This window comes from Eupeodes corollae, chromosome 3 (assembly GCF_945859685.1).
Source record: "Eupeodes corollae chromosome 3, idEupCoro1.1, whole genome shotgun sequence".
NCBI lineage: Eukaryota > Metazoa > Arthropoda > Insecta > Diptera > Syrphidae > Eupeodes > Eupeodes corollae.
The window spans coordinates 88,398,393-88,418,084 of NC_079149.1; the positions used below are offsets into that span (position 1 = coordinate 88,398,393).

General features: G+C 33.4%; 2 protein-coding genes across 9 annotated transcripts in view; one reads left to right on the forward strand and one right to left on the reverse strand.

Moving 5' to 3' along the window:
- Nucleotides 1-19,692, reverse strand: part of LOC129948873 (6-phosphofructo-2-kinase/fructose-2,6-bisphosphatase-like) — a 210,986-nt gene that overhangs the window by 99,150 nt on the left and 92,144 nt on the right. For 2 of the 3 annotated variants that reach the window (XM_056060005.1, XM_056060007.1), the window contains exon 2: nt 13,286-13,306. In XM_056060005.1, the coding sequence (XP_055915980.1) occupies nt 13,286-13,306 (21 nt within the window). Of the gene's footprint in view, nt 1-1,250; nt 1,279-13,285; nt 13,307-19,692 lie in introns of those variants that run through there. The other variant, XM_056060008.1, reaches the window with a different exon arrangement.
- LOC129948874 (alpha-N-acetylgalactosaminidase) overlaps nt 1-19,692 on the forward strand; it is a 107,907-nt gene that overhangs the window by 67,370 nt on the left and 20,845 nt on the right. For 2 of the 6 annotated variants that reach the window (XM_056060014.1, XM_056060010.1), the window contains exon 2: nt 12,848-13,173. In XM_056060014.1, the coding sequence (XP_055915989.1) occupies nt 12,965-13,173 (209 nt within the window). In that variant the 5' untranslated portion in view covers nt 12,848-12,964. Of the gene's footprint in view, nt 1-1,042; nt 1,167-1,388; nt 1,539-10,303; nt 10,323-12,847; nt 13,174-19,692 lie in introns of those variants that run through there. The other 4 variants (XM_056060009.1, XM_056060011.1, XM_056060012.1 and 1 more) reach the window with 4 other exon arrangements.

A 19,692-nucleotide genomic window follows, 5' to 3' on the forward strand; every position in this document is an offset into this window, starting at 1 on the left:
TTATATCGATCATTAAAAATGTCTGTCATTGTCAAAAATTTTCCTGAAACTCATCGGACATTTTTTGATGACAGAAATGTCATCGGAGTTGTGTGAAATATAAACACAAATCAGTAGAAATATAAGGTTCTCTGTTGAACATAATAGGTCTGTTCGCTTACTTTCTGCACTGGAATTCGTAAAAAGAGATAATTTAAAGAGTGGGACTAAAATTCTCTCACAAAAAGACAAAACTACAAAAAAGTAAGCGATAGGGAAAACCAACAACTTTTTTTCCCCACAATTTGACTGTCGAAAAAAATACAAATTTTGGAACGTCATCGTTTAATTTTGTGTTTATAATTTTTTATTTTTTTTGTTAATGGATAAATTAAGACAACATGAACTTCAAGCAACATCATGCTGGCCCATTGTTTTTTTTTATGAAAAAAAACTTGATTAAATTGAAACTTGAAAATTGCAATCTTGTTGCTGTTCTTTGGGAAAAGAATTTTAAATTATATAAGTGACAGCAAAAGCGAACAATTTATTTTATTTATTTGAAGTTCTATCAAATTTGACAATTTTCACAAATCAGAAATTTCTTGAGCTAAACTTCTTAGGTTGGGGAAATATTTTACTCTCTCGAAAAACCTCTCTTTTACGAAAAACCACGAAATTTTTGAGCACGCGATCAAATTTCGTAAAATTAGAGTGTTTCAGCAAGGTACGTGAACGGACCTAATAGTATCAGCTGTTTAGAAAAAATAAATTTCATGCGGAAAATAGAAAAATCCATTTTTACCTAAAAATAATGTAATTAGCTTTTTTTAGTTCTATCCCTTATAAATGGACACAAATATTTTATTCCAAAACTACGCACCATTGATTTTGAAAATAAAGCTTACAATATCCATTTTACTAAAAATACCGAATCGTAATAAGTTTTATTTTTTTTTCGGAACCTATCATTTACCATTCACCCTAAAGTAATAATATCTCTGATAAAATTCTTTATCACTGTTTTCTCAAATTGTATAAATTCTTGTTCAAGTCGACTTTCCGGAGACACATACGACTACTAAATTAGTCTTTGTTCAAGAGTCAATGCGCCAGCTGATTCTATCTTTGATATAGGACAAGTTTAAGGTTATTTTTTCCAAGTAAAATGTACTATTGCTAACTTTGTAAGTTGTGTTTTCCTTTTATTTAAATAAAATATAAAAGATTTAAAAATATAATTTAAAGAAATTATCTTATCAAAAGCTTACTTAATATCTTCATTTTGAAGTGTCAAAACGCGATTAATCACAAAGTAAACCACGAACCGTTTATGTGTCAAAAGAAAAATATAAATATAATCCACGGATAACACTCACAAAATGTTGCTTATTTAACCGTTAAAACTTTAAACATTAACGAGAGTGTGTTTATATTTTTGTTTTGTTTTATTATTTATTTCTTTAATCACACTAGTTTATGTATTTATCAAAGTACAGTCGGCACTTAGCCAAATCAAATGAAAATACCCATCGCTCTTTGTGGCCTCAGTGAATAAGGTGAGGGAAATGAGTTTTGACGGACGTGAGTGACATCAACTGTGTAAATCGGTCGGGAGAATGCTGGCTAAGGACTTATTTTCAAAAATAGCTACCGTCTTGAACAGATTTATTTTTACATATATTTATTTTCTAGTTTTTCTTTTGTTTTTATTTTGGATTTGTTATTTTTATTATTGATAAGATTATCGTAGACAGTGTTTCGAAGGGAAAACAATAAAAAGAATGCATACAATGAAAAAGCAATTATCTGCTAATTAGTAATTCATAATCGTGTTGTTTATCTCGGGCTTTAAGAATTGTAGGTCTATTTTATGGAAGATCAATTCGTAATGTAACGCGCGTTTTAGTTACATATTTTAAATTAAATCAACTTTTAATTAACACTTTAAGGAGGGGGCACATCAGGTAAAAGAATAGATTTCGTTTTGGTAACTACAAAATCATAGTTTAGTTTGACAGATAATACAATTATCTTTCTTTTTATAAAGAAAATATTTGTTTTAATGATATATTTATTATTTTAAAGGCATCGTATAAAGACAAAAAAAAACATAATTATTAAATGGTAATACAAATTTACAAAAGAAAAGCAATTTTCATTAAACGTCAAAATTGTTTTACATTTGTTGCTGTCTTTATAAATCTGGACCATTCAGATTTCTGCCTTCTTAACAAATAAATTTTACTTACATTTTAATACGGTCGTACCGACTTTGATAATAGAAATAATGAATTCCTGTGAGGCAATCTGATATGTTACCTCAAGTTTTGTGCTTGCTTTAGATCGTACATATCGCAAGCTCGAGCTCAACGCCCGAACAGATCTATTTTCTATTTTATCGCACTTTGACAGCTGACAACTACTGTCATTTTACAATATTTTAATTTACAGTAAATTAAATAAAAAACAATAATTTATTTTATATTAAAATATCAACAATTCAACTGCAATTTTCAAATAGGTTATGTCGGTAGTTCAAAATGTGTTGCCTTGCGGCGGTGTCAAGTAAGGGCTTCCTAAATTCATTATAACCGAATCAATAAGTTGTCAAAATAAAAGTCGTCTTCCCTTCGCGTTTTTTCTTGAATTTCTGCTTCTGTAAAATTTGCAACTTCACAATGTCACCAGTTTGAAGCCACATTTCGTTTTACAATTTTAAAGATGGCGCTTTATGACCGAATAACAGAATCTATAAGTTGTCAAAATAAAAGTCGTCTTCTCTTCGCGTTTTTTCTTCAATTTCTACTTCTGTAAAATTTGCAACTTCACAATGTCCCTAGTTTGAAGCCACATTTCGTTTTACAATTTTAAAGATGGCGCTTCATGACCGAATAATCGAATCTATAAGTTGTCAAAAAAAAGCCGTCTTCTCTTCTCGTTTTTTCTTCAATTTCTACTTCTGTAAAATTTGCAACTTCACAATGTCCCAAGTTTGAAGCCACATTTCGTTTTACAATTTTAAAGATGGCGCTTTATGACAGATGATATCGTAAAGTCAGTCTAAAGCCCATCAAAGCAACGATTGACCGAACGCGTAATTGTGATTTGCCCTTTACACACACAACGTTTTCTCTTATTGTGTTGGGGACCAAAATTTATTTTATGGTTCAACTAACTAATTAATTTAAAAAGCTCGAAAATATAAGTTTTTCATTGATTGTGTGGCAAGTAGTAATTTTTGAAGTTCTTAATTTAAACAATTCAATACATTGTTGAATTTTGTATCGTTCCATTTTTATTAAAGGTGTAATTTTACATGCCAAATGTCAAATGATGAAAAATGAAACCCTATAAACGTATATGTATGTTTTTATAGGAGGATCTGATTTATATATACTTTTAATTTTTGTTATCATTTAACTAAAACATTCTCTGAGTATGAATCAATTTGTTATATAACAATGCACGTAGTTGGCATTTAGTCCTATTTTGACTAGAGTTTTAGGGATAAAAAACAATAACAAGTGTATTATTTTCACATTTTGTTTACAAACAACATATTATTAAGTCACATTCTATTTTGTTTTATTATTTGCTTATTTTAACTTTTATTCTGCTTGTTTATATGCAGAGTTGAAACCTCAAGTTGAATTAGGATCGAATTTTCGACTCAGAGATCTTTACGATACTTTGTATCTTTTGTTGTTCGTAAAATTGATTGCAATAATTAGTAGCAAATTTAGGAATAAAGACATCATGCAGCGCTGGCCCACATGCCGCCTTTCTCTAATTCTACTCTAAGGGGCGGCCATGTTATCTAAGCACTGTATGTCAAAAGTTGTACATCTGTCAAAAGACACACTTTTATTTAAAAAAAAAAATGGTTTCTATTGTAGCTGAAAAACCAGTAAAATGTATTTTTTAATGTATTGTTTACACTATTTGATTTCTTTTTTATATTTTTAATCAGTCTATTATTTTTATCATGAGACTAAAAGAAAATGCAGTTTAATTTAATGAACATTAAATAATTCCTTACAAAAGCTATTTAAATATAATGTTTTGAAAATATTAAAGAGAAAGTGCACAAACGTGATGTCCACAATTTTAGCTAAGCACACATCCATTTAAATATTATATGCTGAATATACAACACATACATATGTATTTAATGAATATAAAACATAGTTTCATTGCACAAACTGTCAAACCTGTCAAACCAATACAGAATTGCACATACGGTAGATTTCTGCTACGTAATTGTTTTCCCATCATCAATTAAGGTGAATTATGGCTTTTCAACTACCAATTACCTCTCAAATCCCATACATCTTTAATATTTTTACAAGATTGTTTCCCATAAAACTTCAGCTATTCACAACAACAAACCGTCAACAATGCTAGCATTTTTCTGCAGTTTACCGCATAACAAAAATTGTTGATCAAAATTGTTACTTTGACAAAACAATAAAGAACAATAAACATGATTCACTGTATTCATATTTCCCATCACTTACGCAATTAAGCTAAATCCCCGTCTGCATCAGACAATTTTATTCTTTTAAGTCCGACACACACCCATGCTAAGGCTAACCCATTGCTATATCGCTGCGCTCTCATAACGCCATTAGACTTCAAAGAACTTGCTTGTTATATTCACTTTGGGCATCTTTTAAAACACATAAAGCACACGGTCATGACGTAACTATCACTAGCTTCACTTCAACAACAGAGGTTGGACATAAAAAGCGCGCGAATTTCATTTCATTCGTTTTCATTAGAAAAATAAAACGAAGCTGTGCAACTCAAATTGCACTCTCTGTCTCTGCAAGAAATATGAGAATCAAAATCACAACAATTCTGGGAAACTGTGTTACACCCCCGTTGCACTTTATAGTGAGTGCACTTTTCGAAATATCTATTCCACGTTCCACCACAACAATCTACAAAACACAGCATCAGCAGGTATTATAGGTATAGCTGTCACATAATTATTTAGTAGAGAAGAGTGTGCGTGAAAGAAACGGACCCGGGGACGTCAACTGCTAGACGAGACGGTTTAATGAGATAGTTTATTGCACGATTGCAGCGAAAGATATCATATGACATCATATCTACAGGTGAGTGACATATAAGCGCGTAGAATGAGCGACATTAAAATACGCTTTATTTCGAAATCTGTTTCTGAGCCCAACAGAGCTCAACGTCAACAGTTAGATATACACTTATGTATATAGTTTTTCTATATAAGAACTTTGATGAAGTCGAAGGGTTTTGAAATCTAGAATAGAATATAGGCCAAGGCGAATTGTTTTTGAAATTGTGTAGAATGAAACCTAGAGTAAACCGCACACACAATGACTTGTGGAAGGTTATTTTAATCTTAATTGGCTTCTTAAAAGTCTTTTCTATTTATTTGTAGTTCAGGTCTCTATTGCTTGTGATGGGATACTGTAGTTAAGGTTTGTTTCCTTTTTTGGGAACAGAAAACCTTTAGAAAAGTTTGCACTTTAAACATTTGCATAAAAGTCACCATCTGTCAAATTGAACAAAACAGAAATTCAATTGGGATGTTTACAAATCGTATAATAGCCTTTGAAATGCAAAATCGATTAATATGAAATGACGATATAGGTGGTTGTGTTTTTATTTAAAAAGACAAAATTGGCACAACAGTCGTACAATAAAACATTCACATAAAAGATAATGAACTATAATAATAATTAATTTGACAGATACAATAATACGATAGAATTATGAAATAAATCTTTGTTCAAACCACGCATTTAGAAGCAAATGATGATTTATGCATGACATCTTTGATATTTCAAAAAATATTACTTTTATTTACCAATTTTGGATTTTAATACAAAATTTTAATCCGTCTATACTGACAATTCAAACTAAGTTGAAACCGGTTTAATTTTGTGTAGAAGTGGATTATATCGATTCACTTGGATTGAAATCTCAATTTGGTTTCAACTCGATCCACTCATGTAAATGAGATTGCTGTCATTAGAAATAATGTTATGTTTAGTATCATTTGCCCCTTGGTTAAAGTTAAAGCCCTGTTTTAAAGTAAGCAACAAATTTGTTAACTTATCGCCGATGACATTCTTAATGTCAAAGTCTATGCATAAAGTTCATTGGTGGAGATCCAAATTTATATGTAGTGGAGGAAGTTTTAACTGTTTTTTCTTTCTAACAGTTACAATTCCATTCACCTTTATTAATATTTTTTTTCTAAAAGTGATGTAAACAGCATATGTTTGGCATTTTGCTGCATCATCAGTCTGGCTTTATAAACAGGTATTCTTACTCGTAAATGCAAACTTGAATACATGTGTGTGGGACGCAACAATATTTTATGTGCAAGTCAACGACGACGATGCATGGAGAATCACCATTATAAACCATTCACCATCGTTGCTGTCATTTCCGAACGGAGTGAAGATTCGAGAAACTATTTAGCTTTTTATGTCTTTCTGTTCTTGATTGCTTGCTTTGCTGGAAATAAAAAAAAAACATGGTATCCTCTTGAAGTCTGCAAACTTATGATCGCAAATGTTGTTAATAAATTATTTTTGCAAAATAGGTATGATAGTTTAATGCATTTGCATCAATCACTTTATCTTTTGATACACATAAGAAACGCAATATTTAAATTGCCTAAAACCTTCACATAAACACATCACTATATTGTAAGATTCTAGTTTAATGCCATTTGGTGTTGCAAGAGTCGTGACAATAAAATAATCATAGCACTTCTATCAGCAGTTGTCATTGGGATTATAAACAAGTGTATATGCTTGCAAAGTTTATTACTTTGACAGTTCCTGAACTTGACATTTTGCATCAATGGGGACATGTTGCCCGCCAGTGGAAATTTGTAAGATCGAAGATAAAAAGGAAATGGATTCTTTATGGAAATTCATTTTCAATAAAATAGTTGTTTTTCGATAAGCTTGCTTATCAAGTTAGCTTCACAAACTTTTTCAAGGAGCAGAAGTTATGAATGTATAAGTAAATATGGTGTATCTCATATTGAATGCTACTCTCTTTTATAAGTGACTTATTAAATTTTATAAATAGCGAAATTGTTTGTGGAAGTTATGGCTAAGGCGACTTTACCTTTTATCTTTTCTCACAAACGTCAAATGTTAACCTTAACATCCATACTTTGTCTCTAAAGCATTCTGGGTTGCGTTCAAAAAATCTTCTTAAGCACACATAACATAAGCAATCAGCTTCCTTTCAAGTCAATTCAATTGTCATCATAAGAATTAATTATATATCTTTGACATTTACAATGGCAATTGCTTCATCTGCTTAAGATCAAAAACCAATTGATCTGGATTCCAGTACCTGCTCTGAAGTCTGAAGATACAAACGAACCAAGACTGAGCATTCATGCCATCCATGCTGCTTCAAGTAATTTTACGCCGGATGACATTAAAAACAATTTACCCAATGAACACCGTAAGCTCTTCGACATTTTGCTTCAGTTGATGTGTTCTAGAATAGTATCAAAGAAAAAAATGTTGTTCATCTCATCATGTTTGTTATTTAATTTATTTATAACAATTTCCGATTAGGCAACATAGTCGATAGCCGTGTCATGGTGACAGCAATTCCACTTCTTTTTCTTCTTTGGCTTCTCTTTCACCCGTGCGTCGTTTTTTTTTTGAGTCACGTTTTATAGCTTAAAACCCTTGTTGGCAATGACAGTTTATTATTATTACTCCTACCGCAGATTATAAGCTAATTAGGGGAACATCGTTGAACGCAAACAGCAAAAGCAAAGTGCAAGTGTGTTCTTGATGTCTATCAATCGATCGATATCTTATCTTATTGTTTGTCGTGTGTGTCATAGAATTAGATCGACCGCCATTGTCACAAAAGCACAATAACGATGACATTTTGAATGTTCATACAAATTCAAAATGAAACTGATTTGTTATTTGAGATCATATTTTGCGGTACAAAATGTCAGTGGCGACGACCGACGACGATGCATAGTCGGTGGTGGCACTGCGAGCGTTTTGTGGTTTTGTTTTGTATTTTTTTATAGCATACGGGGGCATTGTAAAAAATTGTATTATTTGACAATTGAATGTCTAGTGTTTGGGTTAAAATTGTGAACACAGGTACGAGATATGTCTTAATTGCAATTGTTACCTTAAAAAGTTAGTAGTTATTCAAGGCTTAACCGCACAACTTTAACATCGCAGTGTTCTTCTAATTAAGGAATTGAATGTTTTTCTTTGTGCACGATTGAAATTAACCTGCCACTAAAAAAAGGCAAATGACATAACGACTAATTATGTACGAACGTGACAAATGTTGAAAAAAAGTCAATTTGTCGCTGTTTTTTTTGTTATAAATTTCCTGATGTCTTTATGTACATCTTAACTAGACGCAACTTTTGAGATTCAAAAGTTGAAAATTAACTTTAGTTCCGTGTTGTTAAGAAGTTTTTCTATCTTTATGTGTAGACATTGGAATCTGTTGTTAACTAATGTTACATCTTAATTAATGGGAAAATGTAGGTATACAAAACTTCAAAGCATTGTTTAACAGACAATCCTGGCTATTGGGATACCTTGAACATAATTTAATAATAACAATTATTGACAATCAGTTTGCGGCTTTAGGTGGCGTAAGGCACTTTTCTAGTATCTGATTGGCCAGCTGCCAAAAAATTGCCTTCCAATTAGTACAACTTTATTGGAAAGTTGACTGGAATGTTAGTCAGGAAAAACCTCTGTATCAAGTCAAGTCTACTTGTCTCAAAATGACGATTGTTTATGTTTTCATCATACCGAACTTTAGTAATCTATAATTTATTTATTTTTAGCACAATTCCATTTAATGTTTTGTGTAAGAAGGTTCCTTGTCAAATTGAAAAAGAAATGAGTAATATTTCTTTCCAACAAAAAAAAATACAAATCGTGATGACCTTGTAGCTCGCTTGAAGATTGTTTTGTAGACAATAATGTCTGTTCTAAGTTTGAAATGTTTGACACTTGGTAAAAATTCAAAACAAAAAATTCGTTCAAAGAATCCAGTTGATTGCAAATGAAGTCTCTTATGTTGACTTAACCTGCCCATTGTGGCGTTATAATATTTTGTTTCATTATTTTTACTTCTTAAAGTCAAACATTTTGTTTTCCCATTTAAATTATCATATGATAGTTCAGCTGTCACAATTGGCATTTGATTGCTATATTTAACTAATGTAGGGAAAGCTGCCATAAAAAGCTTGTCAAAACAAACTGTCAGAATCTAGTACATTATATATAGTATGTTAGTATTATATTTTTCAATTTATAATTTATGCAACATAAATAAGTGGTAGAAAGTCTGAAACACTTAACTTCCTTATAATGTCTTGATATTGACAATTTAAGACTTATAAATTAAACACTTCCCATTTATAGTCGCCGTCATTTATGAAATAAACAATCATTTATCCCAATTATATATGAAGCTATGATAAACAAATACAAAAATGCCTTCATCACCATAATGTCATCTCCCATAAATATTACTGCACTCAAGTCTGGCTTACGTTCCACAGACAAGTCTCCTACACACTGGGAAATAAATTACCCTCATATACTTATCTTAAATTGCATAACCATCCCAATAAACATCCAGATCAATATGAATTCGTGGTTTTATTTCTTTAATGTCGTCGCTTGCTGGTCTCTATGACAATTGACTATAAAACATTATAGCTTCCCTGATGAGTTGTTGTTGTTGTTTCTGGCTGCTAGTGTCGCTGTTGTCAGGCATATAACGTCAGACAATCACCCATCCCATTTCTAACAACACCCAACCAGTTTTCCAATGATCTTTTCAACTTAAACTAAGGTCCATCCTACCAAGCCTCCGAGGGCATTCGTGAGAGAATTCATATCATAGTAAAAAGTCTCACGATTATAGCAGCATTGAAATTATAGATTCACTTATTAAATTCACTTAAGTTTAAGAGGTTTGTATAAAGTAGCTTAACTATCGATTACAAAATAAAAATAATGCTTTTCAGGAGGATATTTATTTCAATTTTAAAACGAAAGGAATTATAAATTGTGTTTTGATTGATTTCAATTTTTCGATTCGTAAGTTTTTCTAAAGCTTCATTTAATTTTAAAATAATCTTTAATAGAAACAACAGCATATCTAAATGTTGTCTAGCTACTTTTATAATTCATTATTTTATCAAGTAGCTCTTTGAAAATACTTAACTAACTTCAGATTTTTCTTTGGTTTTTAAGTGCGAATTCGTATTGTCAGTAGTATTTCCGTTACTTTATAATAAGTGGATAAAAGTGCAGGTAAGACCTAACTCTGCCTTAATAATTTATGATTTATCTATTGCCATAAACATTTAATTTCATTTGTTTGAAACATGTTTCTTGCAACAAGTTGCTGGAATTCCATTTTCATTTTTGTAGATTTATTAATATTTTTCTCCAGATTTATAAATATTTTTTTATAATTTACCGGCAAGCTAGTTTGCTTATTCTAACACTAACTAGTTATTATCAATTATTTGTTTAAAACATGAGAATGTTGCCAAGGTTTACTCTGAGTTATAGGCAACTCAAGTTTGTTGTGTTTTTGGAACTGGTATTAAATGTAAAATGTGAACAAACCATAACAAAACAGAACATTTTGATAAAAATGTATTGTCTGACTTTTCCTAAAGCATTACAGCCGAGGGTAGTATGTGTGTTTATTCACAGTGAACTGTCACTAAATTACTTGTCATTGATGCGTCATAAATTAACTTTTTGGTTGACAGTTCAAATTTTCCAAATGGAAAATTTTGATGAATTGTTTAGTCTAATTTTTTCGAAAGCATTAAAGCCGAGAGTGGTAATTGTGTTTATTCACAGTAAAGTATCTTGCACATGAGCTACGGACTGCGAACTGTGGATGTTCGCATGTTTTGACTTTTCTTTCACATGAGCTTTGTTTCGCAGACAGCGACGAACTGTTAATTTATAATTACCCTTTTCAACAAACAAAATAAGAGAGATATAATTTTGAGGTTAAGTTGAGCGCGAACAATTTATTCGTTGCAGTGTGGATTGTATGTGGAACGCGAATAGAGTTTGACAGTTCGTAGCACCCACATTGCAATTAGTTGCTAACAAATTGTTTTTACAAAATTGTGTTGTTTTAGAGAACAAAATTCAAATATTATTATCCTAACTAAGTGTCAATTGGTAGTAGTACCCGTGGCATGATGGTTAGTGCGTTGGACTGTCATGCAAGGGGTCTTGGGTTCAATCCCTGCCTGTGCCACCTTAATTTAAAAAATTAATTTTCGCGGGTACTACCTCTTGCGAGGAATTGACAAATCCTTCAAGAGTAATTCTTGTCATGAAAAAGTGCTTTCTCAAATTAGCCGTTCGGATTCGGCCTTAAATTGTAGGTCTCTTCCATTCCTGACAACAGTACTCGCACACAGGAATGGTTGAGAGTTGTAAGTCACTAGGCCCTGGTTCACAACGGACTGTTGCGCCACCCCATTTGATTTGATTTGAAGTGTCAATTGGTTTCTTATAATTTAATTGTGTTTTTGTTTGAGATTGACTTTTTGAAATGTGTAAAATCACGCTTGTTCGTCCATTCGTTGTTCACTCTCATGTGCAAGGCTCTTAAGCTAGGTATCACAAAATCACTTTACATTGCTGCGTCAAGAATTTAATTTTTGGATGACAGTTGAAATGGACAATTTTGATAAATTTCGTGATCTGATTTTTCTTAAACCCTTTATAGTAAACTGTTACAAAATCACTTGTCAATGCTGTGCAATAAATCTACTTTTAGGTTGACAGTTAAAATTTTGTGTTCAATTTATGACCATCTGTTGCATTAACATGTGGAAAAACAAAATGGCTGCCGAGGTTAAAAGACGTCAATATATAAAAGTCTCCACTTAATTTTTGACAAAGAAAATTCTTGCAATAATATTTATTGTTGTCGATATCGACCTGCTTTAGGTTTTGCAATTAAGATTTTCTACCAAGTAAAACCAAAACATTTCAGAGACTTCCAAGTGACATTTACATATGGTTAGGTATTTCCACTATGCTATTGTGACATTTATTTTCCGAAGTTCAAAAAGAGCTCTGATTTACATTAGAAATTTATTATTAGTAGATACGAGTACAATTTCAAAACTTATTCATTCACAAACTAATATAATATGTATTTGTTTGTTTATTTTCTATGTTGCAAGCTTATAAGCTTGCAAGTTTCGTACGTCACGTTTAGATCTTCGAACGATCGTATTTCGTATAGCACATCAATTGTTGCTTCAGGAAATGTGCCACCAGCACGATGATGAACACTGGAACGGCAATATCAATGCGGATTAGTTTTTGTTTTGTTGTACATTTTGATATTTTGTTGTTGTTTCTATTTTTATATGCACAACAGTACATTAAAAATGTAAATTTCAACAACGATTTTCGTTGAAATGAAACAAAACAAAAAAATGTGCAACATATGGGGGTCACGAATTGAAAAGTGCAAGTCGAACACGAAGATGGGAAATGAAGGCGATGTAATTTTTCGTGTCTTCCTTCTATTGGAAATGTGTGAAAAACATTTTATACATGTGTAACTAAGGCAGTCTTGTTGTTTTCTTTGATTTTACTCTATTGTGAACTAAAAACGTTACTTTTCCGTAAAAATGTCGATAAATAGTTCGTTTTAAATGACAACAACGCAATGTCAAATGCCCATAAAACATTCACAATAGCTGATGTCTATTTTATGTTTACAGCAATTTTTTTATGGTAAACAAAAAAGTGTACTTAAATTTTGTTGTTTCTTTTCTTTTCAGATTCTCGTTAGCATTTTATCTCATTATTCGTCGAATTTTCATCGGCCAAACATAAATAAAAGAAAAACTGGTTAAGACTTAAATTTAAAAAAAAATTAAATAAAAACATCAACAACGATGCTTCCATGCCGACGAGTTCTTTCGTCGCAATGCACTGTGATATATAAGTCTATGGTTTGTTTCCTTCTTCTGCTGGGATGTAATTTAATTCATCGGATTGATGCCTTGGACAATGGTGTAGCGAGAACACCACCCATGGGATGGTTGTCGTGGGAGCGATTTCGTTGCAATACAGATTGTGAAGGTGATCCAGACAATTGCATAAGGTGAGGGTTTAAGTTTATTAGTTTTTTTTTTTAAACTTTAAGTATTATTTGTGTTGTTACTTTGTTCGTTCTAAAAGTGATTGTATTTGATTTTTAATTTAAAAATTCTTACCGGATTTAAAGCCATTTTGACCTGAAAAAAAAACGAAAATGTTATTGCTAATTATATAAATATTATGTGATTAAATGTCATATATCAGATTTAAAGAATTTTTAGTTTAGAAAACAGATTTCTGTTAAATAGAACAAGAACCTTAGATTAAATCTGCTTTAATTTTGAAAACATGTATTTATGCTTCGCTTGCAGTAAACTGTTTATTTATTTTATTGCAAACTAATGACTGCGTTTAATAACGATAAAATAATAAAATATTAAACAATGAGGAAAATATTATAATGAATGATAAAAACGAACAACAAAAAGTTAAAACACTTAAGTCTATTTTAATTGTTTCTTGCTTTCTTTTAAATTATATATGATAAAACATCTTATGTCAAAACAAGAAATATAAATGCAAAAAAGTTTTATGGTAAGATAACTTAAGTTGAAATTTGGATCGAACTTAAAAACTACTTAAGATATTTTACCAAAATCATTTATGCCTATTATCTGATAAATGAAATAGATTGACACATATTGACGAATCATCCTCTACTTAAGTTGTTTTGACTCTATGAATTAAACTTAAGCTATTTTACAAAGGGTCATAACTTTCTTGTTCCAAAAACTTTTAAAGGAGGGTATAAAGAATGAGAAACTAAGCAACTTACCGAATCTCACTGAATCGATAGGAAGCCTTGAATCAAAGGTGAAAACCTTTGAAACTTCTATAAGTAAAGCTTTTAGAGTCTCTTGCCCAGTTAAATATAGCCGTAAAACCCTTCCTTCGTGGTGGAATGAAGAACTGTCGAGTCTTAGGAAAATAACGAGGACAATTTTCAATATCTGCCACAAACATAACTTTTACCAACCGTATAAAGACTCTCTTAAAATTTACAAACAAGCACTGTCATCAGCCAAAAGACAAGGCTGGAAAGAATACTGTCAATCAATCGAAGACATAAAGGACTCCACAAGGCTCAGCAAAGTTTTATCGAAGGAACATTGTAATCCTTCATTTCTAAAAAAGCCTGATGGAACCTGGACAGCCTCTCCAGCCGAATCTCTTGAGGTACTGATGAAGAAGCACTTTCCGGGTTGTGAGAGTGATAACCCCGAATCGCTTGAAACCACAGAGCTAAACGTAGCTCATATGGAGCAAGTCAATTCCGTTATAACCAGAGAAAATATTTTGTGGGCCATCAATACTTATTCTCCATATAAATCCCCAGGCATGGATGGCATACTGCCAGTTATGCTTCAAAAGTTGCATGATGTGACAGCTCCATGGCTGGAACAAATTTTCAAAGGATGTCTCCTTCTCAAACATTTGCCCATGTCGTGGAGACAGGTCAAAGTAGTTTTTATCCCGAAAGTGGGTAGGCGAGGTCACGAATCCGCGAAGGATTTCAGACCAATAAGCTTAACATCTTATGTGCTTAAAACCATGGAGCGCATTCTTGATTACCATATAAGAGAAATCCTAGTTGGACGACCTCTCGAAAGCTCTCAGCATGCTTATCTTATGGGCAAATCTACGGAGACTGCCCTCCATGAGGTAGTGCGTACTGTAGAACAAACAATCCATTATAAAGACTTTACTCTTGCCACCTTCCTAGACATAGAAGGTGCTTTTAACAACGTCCTTACAGAATCCATAGAAAAATCGCTCGTTAAGTTCGGTGTAGAAGACTTCATTCGAGAATGAATTATTTCCATGCTCAGTGGTAGGAAGATTCGAGCCTCTCTAGGCAATACAATCGCTACAAAACACGTGAGTAGGGGAACACCCAGGGTGGTGTTCTTTCACCTCTTCTATGCACTCTGGTCATGGATAAATTCTCGTTAAATCAGAGAGATGTGGAGTGAAGGCGGTAGCCTACGTGGATGATTTGGTGCTATTGGTGTCAGGAAAGTACACCTCTGTGATTAGTGAAATCACGGAGTCAGCTTTGAAGAAAGTTAGCAACTGGGCCACTAGTTGTGGACTATAGGAGTTAACCAAAGTAAAACTGAATTGTTGCTCTTTACCACCAAAACTAAAGTACCGCCCTTCACGCTAACTCGACTCAATGGTCATATCCTATCATTGTCTTCCAGTGTAAAATATTTGGGAGTTATACTCGACCCTAAACTAAACTGGAAACTAAATATAGAAGTACGGGTTGAGAAGGCCTGCGTTGCCTTCTACGTCTGCAGCAAAACTTTCGGCAGAAAGTGGGGACTTCAGAAGAAGATGATTTTTTGCACGTACACAGCCGTAGTACGCCCAATCTTAACACAGCTTGCATGGGCACCACAGGGGCCATGCGTACTTGCCCAACGGACGCCTTAAACGTTATTTTGGATCTTCTACCAATCGACCTTTTCATTAAATACATAGTTTCCTGCAGCGCTATCAGGCTGAAACCCGTACAAACGATCTTCTATGCAGGCCAAGGCAAGACATAGCCAGGATTGTTTCGGTTTGTACCGGACATTGGCCTATAGGAGTTCATGCAGAGAAGTTGGGTATCTCTTACAACACCTTTTGCCGTAGCTGTAGTGACCAAAGAGAAAGTGAGACCATAATCCATTTCATCTAGAAATGTCCTGCTTTGGCAAACACCAGAATGAAATGCTTTGGATAAGCATTCTTTCAAGAACTCGATGAGCTATCTGAGACAAAGATTAGAGACCTGATCTTTTTTCTCAATGCGACAAAATGGCTCTAACATAATCGCTATGAAGCTTTTCTATCAATCTATCCCTTTCAATCAAAGGTCAAACTAGTTTTTGGTATCAAAACGGCGCACTACAGCGCTAATTGGATCTCAGGCTAGTTTGCCTTGAGATCGCCATTTTTACCTACCTACCATAAAGAATGAGAAAAGAAAAAAGGTTTATGAAAAAAAGAAGGCCGAATGACAAAAATTCTTTTTGAACACTTTCAGTTTTATTTATTGAAATATCATATATAGAACACTATGTAAACACAGCTTCAATACTCCAGAATAGAACGGATAAGCCCGCTGTAGAGGATTCTTTAGAAAACCTATTGGTTAATTCAAGGCCACTTCTTTCCATACTTGTGATGACAAGATGTGCGTCAGAGTTTGACAAGAAATAAGACTTCCAAATCATTCAAAATGTGTCAACGTTATCAAGTAAGCGTTCACCTTACACTTTTGTTTTATTGAACTCAATTCCATTATTAGAGCACTCTTCAAAAACAGATTTTTAAAAGTTATAGAAAAGCTTTAAGTCATCTTAGAAGATAATACCTAACTTTTGAGTAAAGTAGACCTTCACAAAATTAGTAATAAAAACATCAGATTCTATATAAGGCTGCGTTGGGGAACTGCAGTCATACAGAATACCATTCACTTACAGTCCTAATTCGCTATTCACGTGAATCGTATGTTCGATTCCCTTTCACACTAGCTTTGCATTCTACTGTCCATCCGTTGAACTACATTATCCTTAACCAATTTGACATTCACGTAAACAGCTGTTCATGTGACAATCTTGAGGATGTTGGATAAATTGCTTTGATTCATACAAAAATTAAGTTTAATCAATTCAATTATTTAATTTGTGTAATTTTTGGAAATGGATGGTATTGGACTTTTTATTCCAATTATTGTAAACAAAGGAATAAGAATATCCTCAAATAGAGAGCTTCAGAGAAATGTTAGAAAGTAAAAAAACAAAAAAAACTCAGCCACGTCTTTCATTGGTGGTCCTAGGAGGTTGAGTATGTCTCTTAGTCTATTCCAAAATTCTCGAAGGTCTTCGGGTTGTAGTTTTGTATTATTTTTTGAAATATCTGTATTTTATTTCATTACAGACATAATTTTTAAAAATTGTAACTTGTGTGTCGTTCTTCCCCTAAAAATGTTAGTTATAAGAAAAATATTCTAAATTAAGCAATACATGCGTTGTTACTTACATTTTGCTAACAACAATTATTAACAAACCATACATCAAATGAAAAATCGGTTACATTTCTTATGCGGATCTGAATTGTGTAGAATGAATGCGTTCAAGTGAATAGAAGAATACAGCACAGTATTACCGACGCACGTTACCGACATACTACACCGATTCACTTTGATTGAATAGCAGAATAGTGATTAGTGAAAATTCAAGAAAAATTCCCCCGATGAAAAGCAGAATAGGGCTGTTATATAACTGAATTATTAAACTATCAACAACCGGCGACACCACGACCAGTGATACAGTTTCTAAAAGTATCATACCCAGCATAGCTCATAACAATTGGATCAAATCGTATTTGAAAAACCGTATACAGTATGTTAACTTTAAAAGTATATTTCTAAAATTTTCTGGTGATTTTACACAGAACCACATTTGTTCTAGTTTAATTAAAAAAAAGATTGTGGCTTTTTATTATACTTCAATTTCAATCTATTAAAACAAAACGACTGACAATGAACTGTCAAACTCACGACTAAATAGAAAATTAATCTTGAATTAGTCTGACGTTTACTATATTACGCTATAAAGCGATCGCACCGTCAGAAGTACAACTTTAGATTGCCTGATAAGAGCCCATTGTTTCTTTTCGAAACTTCAAAGTCTGACCAAATGCGAGGTTGTAGTTTGACTATAAAAAAAAGGTAAATCACAATTAAATCCATGTTTGATTGGATTAACACAGTATTTAGGATTTCACAAAGTACGTCCAATATATATCCTTATACGTCCAATATGTGTGACCTGATTTGTGTTGAGCTCTTTTAACACTTTCTTGACTTAACCCTGTAGAAAATGATAGAGTAGTATAAAGGCGCTTAACCGCTTAACAGCCAACCAATGACCCAATAACTAAATAAATTTGAGTGATGCCGCCATGCCATCTTTTTGGATGTGTTTGGATGTTTGTTTCGATATTGATATTGACAACGACTATTTTTCTTTTTTTCCCTTATGTTTAAAAATATCGAAGCATTGCTGCAATTAGGAGCTATATAGTGACAACAAAATGACAGGATGAAGTTTGACTGAACTTCCATATTTTGACAGTTGACTGATTTAAACAGCTGTTTCATAAGCAAATGCTCGCAGTTAAAATGGGTTATTTACTTTACTTAAGGTGGCGCTACAGTCTTGTGTGAACTAGGGCCTCACCCAACAAACTTCTCCATCTAGCTCGGTCCCTAGCTAGATGTCTCCAGTTTCGAGCTCCAAGTTGGGTGAGGTCACCTTCCACTTGTGCGCGAGTTAGGATCTTAAGCCATCGAGTTTAAAGAAAACCAAGTTTTGCTTTGCAAAGATCTTTATTTTATCAACTTCCAACTAAGACTGTACTTCACTAACTTAAAATAATATTTTCCATCCCAATTTGCCATCATCCTCGTTAAGCTGATCTTAGGTTTTTTATTGAATTAGCGGTTAGTGCAAACATTTCCACTTGTTGGATTGTACTTTGATGAGCTGATGAGTTGGTACAAAAATAAGATATGTGAAGTACGAACATAATTATGTTAGGACGTAACTCGCGCCACCTGATCCGCGGTCTTCCTCTACTGCGCTGTCCTGTGGGTGCGGATTCGAAGACTTTCTTGGCCGGAACATTGGTTTCCATGCACTCTACGTGACCCAGCCATCTTAGTCGTTGGACTTTTACTCTTCTGGCTAAGTCTACGTCGCTGTACAGCCCGTACAGTTCGTCGTTCCATCTTCTCCTCCACTCCCCTTCGATGCATACGGGACCATAGATCACACGAAGAACTTTTCTCTCGAAGCGACCCAAGGTGCTTTCATCCGCTTTTGTCATGGTCCATGCTTCTGCACCGTATAGCAGGACGGGGATGATAAGGGTCTTATATAGCAACACTTTGGTCCCTCGAGAGAGGACTTTACCACTCAATTGCTTTCTTAGTCCAAAGAAACAGCGATTAGCAAGAGTTATTCTGCGTTTGATCTCAGCGCTGGTGTTGTTTTCTGCGTTTACAGCGGAGCCTAGGTAGACGAAGTCCTTGACTACCTCAAAGTTACGTCTGTCGATTGTGACGTTTTGACCAAGACGTCGGTGTTGTATGTCCTTTTTAGACGACAGCTTGTACTTTGTTTTGACCTCGTTAACCGTTAAACCCATTTTTGGCGCTTCTGCCTCAATACTCACAAAAGCCCCATTGACATCACGCTGAGTTCTTCCGATTATGTCAATGTCATCAGTAATTGGACAGACTTTTGAAAGATAGTGCCTCTAGTGTTGACGTGTGAGCTCTGCACTATTCTTTCAAGCACGATGTTAAAAAAATTGCATGACAGCGCATCACCTTGTTTAAAGCCTTTTTTGACATCAAAAGGTTCTGTTAAGTTGTTTCCAAACTTTATGGAGCAGAGTGAATTCTCCATGGTCATCCTGCACAAACGGATGAGTTTGGCAGGGATGCCAAAACTAGACATGG